Genomic DNA, 13174 nt, shown 5'->3' on the forward strand with positions numbered 1-13174 from the left:
AGGTGTGACTGTGAGTGTGAATGGTTGTCTGTCTCTATGTGTTGGCCCTGTGATGGACTGGTGACCTGTCCAGGGTGTCCCTGCCTCTCACCAGAAGGCTGCTGGGGTAGGCTCCAGCCCCCCCCCCCCCCGCCCCCCGCAACCCTTAACAGGATAAGCGGAAGAAAATGGATGGATGGAAGAAATGGTGACCTCTAGAGGGCCCAGATGAAACATCAGTGTGACTGACTTCCATGGGTCACATGTTCAAGTCCACCAATGCCCACGTGCCTGATTCTTTAAGACAGTGTTGCTCATGTCTGCCCTCAATCAACTTTAATCCCAGATTAAAGAGACCATGCCACTAGAGCAGAGTCATGCTGTCCAGGTTTTCACTCTTCTCTTGATTAAATCAACTTTAATTGAGCATGTTAACTGTTATGTTAAACCTTTTCCCCTTTTGTTGCCTTATTTGCTTTTTTTCATTGTGCACAATGTTTTGGTTTAGTTCACTCGATGGCTACATAAATCAGTATTTGAACTGAAATGCTGAATCTTTATTAAATATACACTATGCTATGTCAATCTAATGTGGGACAACAGCTCACTTGTTTACTTGATGGGAGTAGAACACATGAACGGTTGATATGATACATGCCAGTGTTAGCAACAATGCTAACACATCTGTTGGCCCTGTGCATATGATGAAACGGAAAGGAGTCATTCTAATTCATAATTGTGAGCATTTAGATCAAAACATATGAAGTGATTCAAGATTAGTTTTGTTTGGTTTGTATCAGTAACTAAACATTTAGTGCAAGTGAGGTGATAATTCCTATTTCCTCAAAATAAAAAGAGGATTAGGGACACGTGAACATTTTATTTTTGAGGAAAAAAATAATAACAGTATTCAAAATATACATTTTAATTTGAATATTGAAACGAAAACGGTAAGTGGTGAATGGACTAATTTTTATGTTGCGCCTTTCTACCTTAGCGACAAGTGCTTTACAGTGTCGTCTCATTCACCCATTCACACACACACACACACACACGCTCACACACTGATGATGGAGGCTGCCATGCAGGGTGCCACCCTACTCATCAGGAGCAGTTAGGGGCTCGGTATCTTGTTCAAGGACACTTGGACATGGTCACCGGGGGAAGTGAGGATCGAACCAGCGAAGCTTCGGTTGCTAGACGGTCACTCTACCTCCGAGCCCTGCTGCCCGAACTAAAATCATACAGTTTTAATCATCTCATTTCAAATATATATTTTTAATCTTATCTTTCCAAATAAAATAACCACATGTGGCCCTAATCCTCTTGCATAGAATTGTCTTCTTGATCATGAATATGTAATCAGCTTCAGAGGGATATGTTTACAGATTACATGGTTTGAAATTAGTTTGTTTTTCTTTCTGTAACAAATTACAAATCAAGTATTTAAATGAATCAGGTGTGCAGGTGAGGTAAGAAACCCGTCCAGGGCTTAATTTTTGAACCTCACCCATTAGAGGGAAAAAAAAAAAAAGTAAAAATTCAAGACTATGTTAGCAACTTTTCTGTTTGAGCTCATAACAGCGGGGAACATCGTAGATGGCTCTGATAGTGAATCTAAATCATCTCTCTCATCATGCAAAATATCAGCTAAAGCACAAAGTTTGTTTCCATCTTTTTATAAACAGACAATATTTGACAACTTTCTTGCTGAAATAATGTAAATGCCATTGTTTTGCATTGGGTTCTTAAAACAAGCAATCTTTTCTTCTCACCATTGAGCACTAAACAGTGCCTGTTCATCATATCACATGTCTGCACCACTACCCCCCGCAGGAGCCATGTAAGTACAACATTAACAGATGTGGACCAAACATATGCTTGTATTTGTCTCCTCCCGATGGGATCATTCATGTCCACCCACCACTACAGAGTGCAACTGGAGGGAAAATCCTGCAATGTGTAAAAGTAGGCTACAGGCTTTTTATTTTTATCTGTTGAGAATGATGATGAAACCGCTGGTTGTATTATCCCCCCCCATCCCCGCCCTCTGCTGCCTCCAGTTTGTAGGTTACCGAAAGATTTCACCAACCACAGATAAGAAGATTAGAGAGGAATTAATGGTATTTCTTTGTCATTATAGGAATAAATTGATATTTGGTTTTAAATCAGAGGGAGGAAACAGTGGGGAGTCAGGGGGAACATGTGTCAGAAGACAGTGGCAGAGGGATGGGACATTAACAAGCAAACCCAGCCAGCAGAATGCCTTCATACCGGAGCTGAATACTGGATATCTCGACTAATGTTCACCATGTTAAAGGAGATGAGAGTGCAGGCTAACGCGCCAGTTTCTGGGCGTGTGTGCGGCAGGGCAGAATGAGTGCTGCTGGGACATGGATGTGGCAGTAGAGGACAGGGACAGCTGTGGCATTCCCTGGGTGAGACGTTGATGCAACGGGGGGAACATCTGGGTTCCTCTCGTGTTTCCAGTCCCAGTTTAACCATGAGAGTGGTTCTCCTGGCCTTACGACTGATGTGCTTGGCGTGGTTGTGGCCCGTTACGCAGCTCAACAGCAGCCACTTCCCAAACAAGAGGAGACACAAGGAGCTGTACCTGGGAGAGAACACCAAACAAAAGCACGGCGGGTGAGCCAAAGTGGGTTTTCTAGTAGAAACTGTCAAGCTGTCTCTGCTTTTTCAAATGCCTTTCGACACTCAGCATCTTCTTTTTGTGGCTTTTTGGGAGGCTTTTGCTCCATATGGTGTCATCAGAGGTATGGTTGCATAATTAATCATGATGCTTTCCATTCATATCATAGAGTATCAAGGTAAGAGCAGGTCAGGGATAGGATCATGTGGGGTGAGTGGTGACATCTGGAGAGGTGCTTTAGTTCATCTAATCTTTGATTCTTACATTTCTATGAGACTGACTCACTTCACACTGGCGCACGCTGAGAGGGATATCAAGACTTCTTACTGCTTGACTCATTTTTCATTTCAATATAACAAAGATTTCTTGGGAGACAGAGGGGGCTCATAGTGCAAAACCAAATTCAGGTGCAAGTAAAACACAAGTTTGGTTCCACAACATCTCTGACCTCGTTACAAGTGTTACATCCATGTGTTTTGGTCATTTTCTTTGGACCAACGTCTTTGGTTTTAATCAGAGAGCTAAAGAGCAATCACTAACTCCCTCGACCAGATGTCACTTGTGTGTTAGAAAGCGAAAGATACTGACAAAGATCATTTTTGTGCCAGCTGTTATTTATTTATCTTCACTGGTTCTCAGGAGAGTGGATCTCAAGATGAAAAAGCTTGACAGCACAAAGTCCTTGCTAATTAAATCAGAGCAGCTGCTTCGGATTGAGGACCATGACTTTGCAATGCGGCCAGGCTTTGGAGGTAGGATACACACCTCACCTACCTATCTGTCTATCTGTTCTCATGTTTCTTCAATTTTGTTTTTTTTTCCCTCATTATTTCTAATAACCATGTGCTTCCCTAGCAACTCAGTCCTGTTGATGTAGGTTACTGTGCTGTCTTTGGTATCAGGCTACGCCTCCCAAAAAAGCCTTTAGTGACCTAGATGTCTATTTGAGAGACAAAGACTGCAGACAGCAGTACAGAAAAAATAATCTGAACTGCGTACATAATTTGGAAGGGAGTGGGTGGGTGTGGGGGGAAACCTCTGGATATTGAAAATCCGTTGTCCTCTTTGCTACAACAACCTTAGTTATGACAGTATTAAATTTGTAGAATCCTTCGCTCAACTGTCCATATTAGACACAAGATTTGTGTATGACAAGTTTTGCATTTTTTAAAATCAAGTAAATTGTATAATAATTCTATATAAAGCCATTAAGAGAACCTATTTAAAGGCACTTCAGAGAGCCTTCACATTTTTATATACCATGTTCAGTCCCCCAGAGACTTTCATAACAAAACCAGCCACTTTTCTGTCCAGGCTTTTTGATGACAAAGGGTTAAGAGTTCAAGAAAAAGTGGTTGCTAAGCAGTTTAAGACTGCATTGGATAAGCATGACATCATCGATAAGCTTCATTGGGTTTTCTCAAAGTCTCGGTTATATGTTGATGCAGTGTAAAGCGGGAGAGAGTTTAGTTTTGATATTGTTGGATTTGAGTACAGCAGTTGATACTGTAGACCGCCAGATCTTGGCTGAGCAACTGGTACAGTAAGTTGGAATAGAGTTAGCCGTAAACAGAGTCAGCCCAGTTTCAGCATAAGCCCAGCAGTGGTTCTCCTTCTGCCGCTCTTCTGTGAATTTGTCAGTTTCTGTTTCCAGCTTCACCTGCAAATCTGAAACTGCGTAATGTGGTGAACCCCAAGGTTCACAACTTGATCCACTTCCATTTACCTTTTATCTATGCCCTCATCTTTGACAGTTAAAGCAATTCAAGGTAATCCCCGTCACTGCTGCTGATTCAATACAATACAAATACACATCTCTCTTAAAACCCATAGCAAAGCTATATGTTCAGTATTAAACAACTGCAAAAATGCTGTAAGTATATATATTAAACCATTCTCTTTCAGATAAATGCAGACAGAAAGAGAAATCCGGATTTCTTCAGGTCCTAGTCTTGTTCTTATGATTCGGCTTCATGTTGTTTTTGGGAATATATTCGACTGCTTACCAAAAGGTTTTGTTTTGTTTTTATCTCTAAAAAATTAGGTGTGGTTTCATGTAAATTGGGTTCCTTCTCCAATAATTCCAAAACATTAAATACAACTGTGGGTATGAGTTGGAATGAAGTTCACTAAAAATGTGCAACACGGATATTAGTGATTATATAAACTTTGTGCCTTATAAACAATCAAACCACGTGGGATCATTTTTTTACACCAGGAGGACAACGACTGTGGAGGCGACACAAAGACGTCACAAAGGTTTGCAAAGATCTTGGGTCTTCATTAGAAATATTCCCCTGAATCTAACTTTTGAGCAGCAGGTCAGTTGAGTTAAGAATCATGGCAAAACTCAGGCCCAGTGTGTCTAAAGCAGACAGAAATGCTAATTGATGTTTTTTTAATATATTTATATATTCATTTCAGAACAAGCTTAAAGTTCTTTAAGGACAATTCTCTAGGAAGTCTGAACTTGTGCATATCAATTCTTTCTACAACAGGCCTTAGAGGACCATTTCCTCTAAAACATAGTAACCCCATGGCAAATACCCCACCCCCCCGCCACCACCACCACCACCACCACATCTGCTTCTTTATACGTTTGTTCTATAGTGGAGAGTTTCTTCCACATGTAAGACAGAGGTAGTAGTAGTATTAGAAGTAGTAGTAGGTAGTAGTGGATCGTAGTATTTGGAGGCTGTATCCAGCCACCATAGTTCTCCCTTAAACTGAAGCTGAAGAAGCTTCCCCTGTCTCCCCCACAGTTTTCTAAGTACCAAAGAAGTATTTTTAGGATAAGGTTCATCTTGTTAGTCAGCTTACTCACTGACGTTTGGGAATAATATGACGTATGACTGTATTTTTTTATTTTTTTAACCCTCGCCAAGGAGGTGATCTCCAGCGTTGGTTTGTCTGTTAGTGAGATAATAAAGTTGAAGCTGGGTTGTGATTAAATTTGGAACCATGATGGAACTTAGGTTGAAGAACAATGATTAGATTTTTTTGAATTGATGGGGAACCAGATCTGATGATATCATACGCTTGGGGGATGCATGCCCTCTGCAAGTACTTCTTTAATTTTCTTTTTCTTTGCAAATACTAAGGTCTTAGTAGAATGAATCAAGTGTTGGTGGTTGGATTAACAGTGAAGATCTTTCCTTTCTTTTCTTCTTCGTCCTCTCATTTCATGTTGGGGAGTGCAGCAGCGCACAAATATACAAAGGTTATTAAAACATTAATCAATCGATTCAAAGGAGTGGAAGAATTGACATTTATCCGCAAACACTTTTGACACCTAACCTATGAGAGACTCCTTGGTTTTAAACAAAGTTAATGTGTTGACTCTGATCTAATCAGTTGTCACCGAATCATTAATGTAACTGTGGCTCAGCAAAAATGAACGATTTCATTCTGCTTTGATCCATGCAAGCTGTAGCTGAATGCTCCCGTCCTGACTGCACGTACACTTCTGTCCTAGTGATGCTCATGTACAACAAAAAGTTTTAAGACCAACTAATATTCTTTGTGGAAAAAAAACAAACAAACCTACTGCCAGAAGCATAAGTCCCTGATATAATCCCCCCCCCCACACACACACACACTACTATTGTAATCACAGACTGATGGATGGTTTTGAGTGCTTACCTTCATTAGGTAATGGTGCTGATGGGACAGGATGTTTTTACTGCAATACTCACCATACCTTTTCAGTATTCCGCCACTGGATGATGATATAAGGACATTACAGTACTTGTTTACACAGTAAAACAGTACAGTATGGTAGTTTTTAGTTTAGCATTGTATATTGAAACATTTCAGAGCATAGATGAAGATGCTGTGCTGGAATGTGTTTCCAGTCCAAGTTGTACACTTAAACTCACCTTTGACTGATACGATGCCTTTAAATCTTTTATCATTATGTTATCTGAAACAAGCAAGCACAGAATATGTTACCTTTACGGTCTCAGACCTCTTGAGTGTCTGTTTTTCCAGTATTTGTGAGATTTTACAGCAGTGAATTGTAACTTTAAGTAACTGTAAATTATGTTTATGTATGCATTTGCCTACTTTGAAATTCAAAGGTAACAATATGAGTTAGGGCCGACCAGCGCTACAGGTTGCTAACTACCTTATACTACATAGACGGCTTTGACATCAACCTGTTATTTCTTCACATTCTTTTGGAAATATCAGGTCATTTTTGAACGTTTTGGATTTAGATACTTTTAAAGCTCAAAGTGTTACTTCACCCAAAAATAATAATTTTGCTTCAAAATACTAACATTAAACCCCCCCCGGCCGCACTCCAGAAGACAAAAAAATACCACCCATTTATTATGATTTGAGGCTAACTTCTGATTGGCAACTTACCACAGCAAAACTGTCCAAAAACTCCGTTTTCTTTTCCCTGAAGACAGATCTGACAGGCTTTGGATCTGTTGCCTATCCATGGTAATCTAACTTTGAAAGGGTTTATGGGTTTTTTTTGGTCTAAAACTGATCCCTAAAGTTTGCATTTATGTATGTGAATCAAATGATCCTCTGACGTCTAATGCGGTGAACTAATTGTAATAGTTGTACAATCAGTTATCCTCTCAAAATCAGGATAGCTCTCTGATTGCTTACAGACAGACAGCATGTTGAAGGTATTTCAAGAGAGGCCACACAGTATTTAACTGTTCAAATGGATGGTGGTATCTATCTGTGGTAAGACATGTGACTGAGGATGATGCAATAGTGTAGCCATGATGTTTTTACTCTATTAAACGATAATATGAATACAATGACGCCAGGATTTCCCATTCCTCTAACCTGATGTCTCTGTGGTTTATGTCATCTTCTATAGCTCGGCGATGGTGGGATACACATAATCTCTAGTAGTATACAGACAGATGATTCCCCCAGCTGTTGTTTAAAGCTGATCTTTTGCAACATTTGACCTTATGCAGGTTCAGCAATTCCAGTTGGCATTGACGTCCAGGTGGAGAGCATTGACAGCATAAGCGAAGTAAACATGGTATGTACCTTTGATTTCTTATAGCACTAATCCCTTCATCTTGATGAGTTTGATGACTTAGCATTTCCATTTTTAAAGGACTTCACCATGACTTTGTACCTGAGGCATTACTGGCAGGATGATCGCCTGGCCTTCCCCTCCAGCAGCAACAAAAGTCGTACATTCGATGCACGCCTAGTGAAGAAGATTTGGGTGCCTGATGTGTTCTTTGTCCACTCTAAGCGCTCCTTTATTCACGACACAACCATGGAAAACATCATGCTGAGGGTTTTTCCTGACGGAAATATCCTCTACAGTGTCAGGTAACAAAAGACGTCGCTTCATTGGTCCATACCCCCAAATTCTGCATTCATAAATGTTTACGGATATCTGTTTATTATGTGCCTGGTAATGCATCACTACTGAGCAAAGGCACATTCTAAAATGTTGATTTATAACAACATATATGACATCAGTTGCACTCTTGTGGCGATAGCATACTTAGCTAATAACAGCTAGCCAGCTAACATTAGCTAGTCTGCCAACACATACCTCACAAATATGAACAGAGTATATTTTTTGCAGCTGTAACAGTGTTATATAACAATGTTTATTTCTAATAAAATAATACTATTGAATTTTTATTGAATTAAATTTAAGTCCCCAAAAAGTCACCTAAAATACAACTGTATCCAAGCTCCATTTTTAATGATTTCATACTCACGATCATCTTTTTTTTTTTTTAATAAAAAAATCTGAGACTCATCAGCAGTCACCAGGCAGAAGTAAAAAAAAGAAAAGTAAAATTATGGGGGATTAACTCAGTAGCACTCAGTCAGACCGGTTTAAATTAGCTAACATCAGCTGACAGTCATACTTGTTGAGCACATTGAAATTAGCACGGGTGCTAATCTTGGTTCATTTTCACAACATGTGCGTCCAATTTAATTTAGCATGATTTAAATATGATTCATTATTAATTTGAAAATGATATCTAATCTAATAGGGAACAAAAATCTGGATAATTACTGCAGGGTTTTGCACGGAATACAACAGAAGGCAGCCATAAGCTTTCGTGCGACATTCATCATATCAATTTCATCTGCAGATGTCGACAACATGGTGTCGTCCCCAACAGCTTGTTGCAGCCACATGGCCTGTCATCACAGGCTCCACAGTGAACAGCAGCAATTACTCTATGAATGTATCAGTTTATCAGCTGTCAGTTTGGTTTTGTACTCTGTTGACATCTTGCTCGCTGGTTAATCACAATGCAACACTCATTAAAGAACATGTAATGTTTTTTCTGAACATTTTTGCTTGATTTATGGGTGTTTCTTTAACTCTGAGCTGTGCTTTAGGATCACCGTGACTGCGCTCTGCTCTATGGACTTCAGTAGTTTCCCCCTGGACACACAGAATTGCTCTCTGGAGCTGGAGAGCTGTGAGTACCACACCAGAGTCGGGTGCATGTTTTTTTCTAAAAACAAATGTAGCGATTTAATTGAGTTCATCATCAAATGCATAAATCATGGATCCTGATCTCAGAGGAGAGGTTTGAGTCACAAATTTCCGTGTACTGTCTCTTCTCCTCTGAGAAAATCTTCCATGGCATCCAAGAGAGGTAACGATCTACTCCCCTTTCCCCTCTCCTCTCTTGAAGATGCTTACAATGAGAACGACCTCATGCTCTACTGGAAGAACGGGAACGATTCATTAAGGACTGATGAGATCGTGCTCTCTCAGTTTTTTATTGAAGACTTCCAGCCTTCCTTTGGGCTTGCCTTCTACAGCAGTACTGGTATGTCAGGTTTGAGCCTTGGGGCCCTCTGAGTTGTACCCATTTTGGGAACAACCAGAAAGTTCCTGGTAAAATGAATAAACTAGGTGTACAGTTCTAGATTTATATACTTTAGAATAGTCCCGTATATAAGAAATGAAATTAGAAATTGTACCACTTTTTGTAACTATGCCATCTTTAAGTATTTAATCTGAGATCCTCTGTCTGATAAGGTCTGGGCTGATGTTCTTCACCATGAGAAAGAATTTATTGGAGCCCAACGACTCTAAGATTGTTATATAACGACAGAAAAATTCACCCCAAGAACACTTCTGAGCTCCAGTTTTTCCTGCAGATTTGTATTCTTCGCAGATCTTGTGCCAATGAATTTCTTTGTAATGAAGTTCTATCTTCTGCTGCCACCTCCTGCTGTTTTAACCTGCCTGTCCCACCTCCGCATTCAGTTTACCATCTCTCTTTCAGGTTGGTACAATCGGCTCTACATAAACTTCATTCTCAGGAGGCATATCTTCTTCTTCATGCTTCAGACGTACTTTCCCACAATGCTTATGGTGATGCTGTCCTGGGTGTCCTTTTGGATAGACAGGAGGGCTGTACCTGCTCGTGTCTCTCTGGGTACTGAACTCACGTCCCCCGTTGCCAGAAATACTTTTAATTTTTTTTATCTGCATCTAAATTAAATAAAAACCAAAGTGCTTTATTGTTTGATTGAGCAGTAAAGCGGCAAAATACAACAGGGTGTCAAATCTGTTGACATGAGAATTAGCAGATTTCTGCACAATAGTAACGTGGTTTGAAGCGACACACATGGTGACAGTAATGTGATTTAAATGAGGTTTGATTGGGATTTCATGCTTGTGATTGATCACATGACTGTTACCCTGGAGCCACCAAAGTTGTATGCATGCTGAACAGCTTATCCTCTTAGTTACCCCTCTGTCTGCCATGATTTGGCTCCTGATATGTCCGAGCTTTCTCCTAGTACCTGAATGCAGCATTTATAACTTTGCAAGAGTTCTGCTCATGGTCAACTCCAATTATACACTGTTGTAAGACACCTGGCAGCTTGGAGAAGAGGTGCTGATCTTCTTATCCTCAGTGCAAAATGACATATAAATGATTGCTTGCTAAATAAATTAAAAAAAAGAAAATAAAAACAGTTGAAAGACTGAATTTATTTTCCTAAAAGCTGTTAAATATTCTTATGAGATTAGCTTTGCTCTGGTGCACACCAGATTGACTTTAATCACAATTAGAATAAAAAGTGCGAAAAAATGTATGGATAAAATATTTATATGGATATTTGTTTGTCAATTTTATGATGCAACACGCTTTCTTATTATAGACCTTCTGGTTTTCAATATACCAACACAGGAGGGGTGACAAAAAAGAGGGATTAGGATTAGTATAGTGTGGGATTAGATTACATTTGGTGCTTTGATGGTGGAGGTGGCGGTGACAGTGGAGCTCTGCCCAAAATATAATTCACATAATTGTACAACCATTCAAGGACCCCTCCTGCCCTGAGGACGTGGAATTGTTGTGTTTCCGTCATTTATATTATTATTTTGTCTCCAGCTGACTTGCAGTCAGTAATCTATTGTTTCTTTGTGACGCGTCAGTTGATCACCTCTTAAAATAATTCTATCCTAAGTCATTTTTTGACAGATTTTTTTTTTAAACCTAAATCAAACTCCTTATGATGTTTTGTCTCCAGTTTTTTGTGTTTTCGGAAAAACTTCAAAAAAAAGACTTAGGCCATTATTTTTAAGAAGGTGGCGATTTGTGATTGTTCTCCCGTGCTTTATCCAGGTATCACCACCGTTCTGACAATGTCCACCATCATCACTGGTGTCTCGGGCTCGATGCCACAGGTGTCTTACGTCAAAGCTGTAGACATCTACCTGTGGGCAAGCTTCCTGTTTGTGTTCCTCACCGTTATTGAGTACGCCGCAGTCAATTATTTCACCACAGTGGAAGAGATGAAGAAGCTCAAGAGGGCAAAGGTCATTCATATTCCGTTTTTCGTGGACTCAAATGTCTTCATAAATCTCGTGTGACAGATTGACCCACAGAAAATCATCTCCTACCATCTGGAGCCAGCTGACCTCAAAACTTAACCTCCTCTCCTCCCTCTGTTGATGCAGATTCCCTCTTCCTACAACGCCACTCAGGCCATGGCGTTCGATGGTTGTTTCCATGACAATGAAATTGACCTGACATCTTTTCCAGAGGCCTCCAGTACACCAAATACAGAAAGGAACACCCAGGCACGGAACTCTACTGTGTCTGTACCCACAGAGGGAACCAGGTTACGGCGCAAGCACCCTTTAAAACCGAGCCTCAGCTTCATCATGAGCAACAGCTACATGATTGACTCTTACTCCAGAGTGATTTTCCCCCTGGCTTACCTGCTCTTCAACATCATTTACTGGAGTTTGTATGCATAGCACATTCACTGTGCAGCTGAATCAACTTTTTGGTACCATTTTCACCACGAACTGCAGCGAGCTAACAATATGACCTTGGATGTGACCTTAAGTCTGTCTGCTGTCGACTAAAAATGTAGCCCATAACATGAAGTCAGAAAATCAGCTGTTGCTTTAAATGGCTACATTTTTTTTGTGCATGTTTACCTTTGTTTTTGGCACGCTTGTTTTATAAGAGAAAGAAGATTGAAATCATTATATTTACACTTTCAGAATTGTATTGCCTGATTAAAGACACTGTACTCAGTAAATTGTATAGTTATTGTACAATATACTCAAATAAATATATACTCTTAAGGAAGTGCTCAAAGTTAATTCTTGGCCTAAAAGGAGTTGAGAGTAAAATCTGAAGGTCTGTTATGGAGATTTTGAATCATAGCAGCAGTTATTATCAACATCAGTGCAATGCAGTCATGGACTTTTTGGCCATTGACAAGAAATGGAGACAGTAAAATTCCTTAAAGATATCTTTCCTGGCTTGTTCACAAGGAAGCATCTATATTTCTCTCTGAAAATGGAGGCGAACCAAAATCTGTGTATCACCACCTTTGAACTTAACATCGTTCATATATTATATCCCATGTTTTGAAATCCCTTCAAAAACCTAAGTGTATGAAAAATGTTCCAGATTAGTCCGCCAGTAATTATGCTAAGCTAACCATCCCTGGCTGAACCTTCGACATGAACATGTACAAGCCAAATTTCAAAATATTCCTTTAAGCTTTTTGATTCTTCTGCTCGCACGTCTTAAACCCCAAATGGCAAAAAGACTTTTTTTGGGGGGACACTACTTCTACTAATGTATTCAACTTGTACTGATTTTATCGTGTGATGGTGCTGGTGACCAAGACCTCACGATCATCTGCAGACAGTCTGAGACGTGTCAGCCTCTGACTCTTCAGATAGAATAGATGATGGCAGAGAGAACATTTGGATCTGTTCCTGCAACTCTCTGCTGAAATAACCATGAACGCACACCCTCTGGTCATCTGTAACCCTCTGGCGCTCTCTGGTGCTGAGTTATAGAACTAAACTTTTTAATACACCTTTCCAGCTTCCAAAACTCCAGTTAAATAACTTAGTGATAGAAATGAAAAGCTGTTACATAACACATTTTTTTGTGACTTTATGTTTATTTTATGTCCAGTCTGAGGTTAAATGTGTAAGTTATTCATATTAAAACATTTTATGTCAAGCATCTTTTGCAGGTTTTGAGTTATAAAACACACTCTCCCTGATGTGAGCGTGCTCTCTTTGGGTTG

At 39.8% G+C, this 13174-nt stretch overlaps 1 protein-coding gene across 2 annotated transcripts; it reads left to right on the forward strand.

Moving 5' to 3' along the window:
- Positions 1–2013: 2013 nt before the first annotated feature.
- Positions 2014–12140, forward strand: gabrr3a (gamma-aminobutyric acid type A receptor subunit rho3a). 2 transcript variants are annotated; one of them, XM_086226942.1, is made up of 10 exons: positions 2014–2045; positions 2123–2625; positions 3269–3381; positions 7576–7643; positions 7722–7945; positions 8984–9066; positions 9286–9423; positions 9886–10038; positions 11236–11429; positions 11571–12140. In XM_086226942.1, exons 2-10 carry the CDS (start codon positions 2429–2431, stop codon positions 11871–11873), a joined length of 1473 nt encoding a protein of 490 aa, XP_086083068.1. In that variant the 5' UTR covers positions 2014–2045; positions 2123–2428; the 3' UTR covers positions 11874–12140. The 2 variants fall into 2 exon arrangements, with proteins under 2 accessions (XP_086083068.1, XP_086083069.1); XM_086226943.1 differs by lacking the exon at positions 2014–2045 and having other exon boundaries at positions 2066–2625.
- The last annotated feature ends 1034 nt before the right edge of the window (positions 12141–13174 follow it).

This window comes from Aulostomus chinensis, chromosome 15 (genome assembly GCF_037954235.1).
Source record: "Aulostomus chinensis isolate RoL2024-O1b breed Wild chromosome 15, RoL_Achi_v1.0, whole genome shotgun sequence".
NCBI lineage: Eukaryota > Metazoa > Chordata > Actinopteri > Syngnathiformes > Aulostomidae > Aulostomus > Aulostomus chinensis.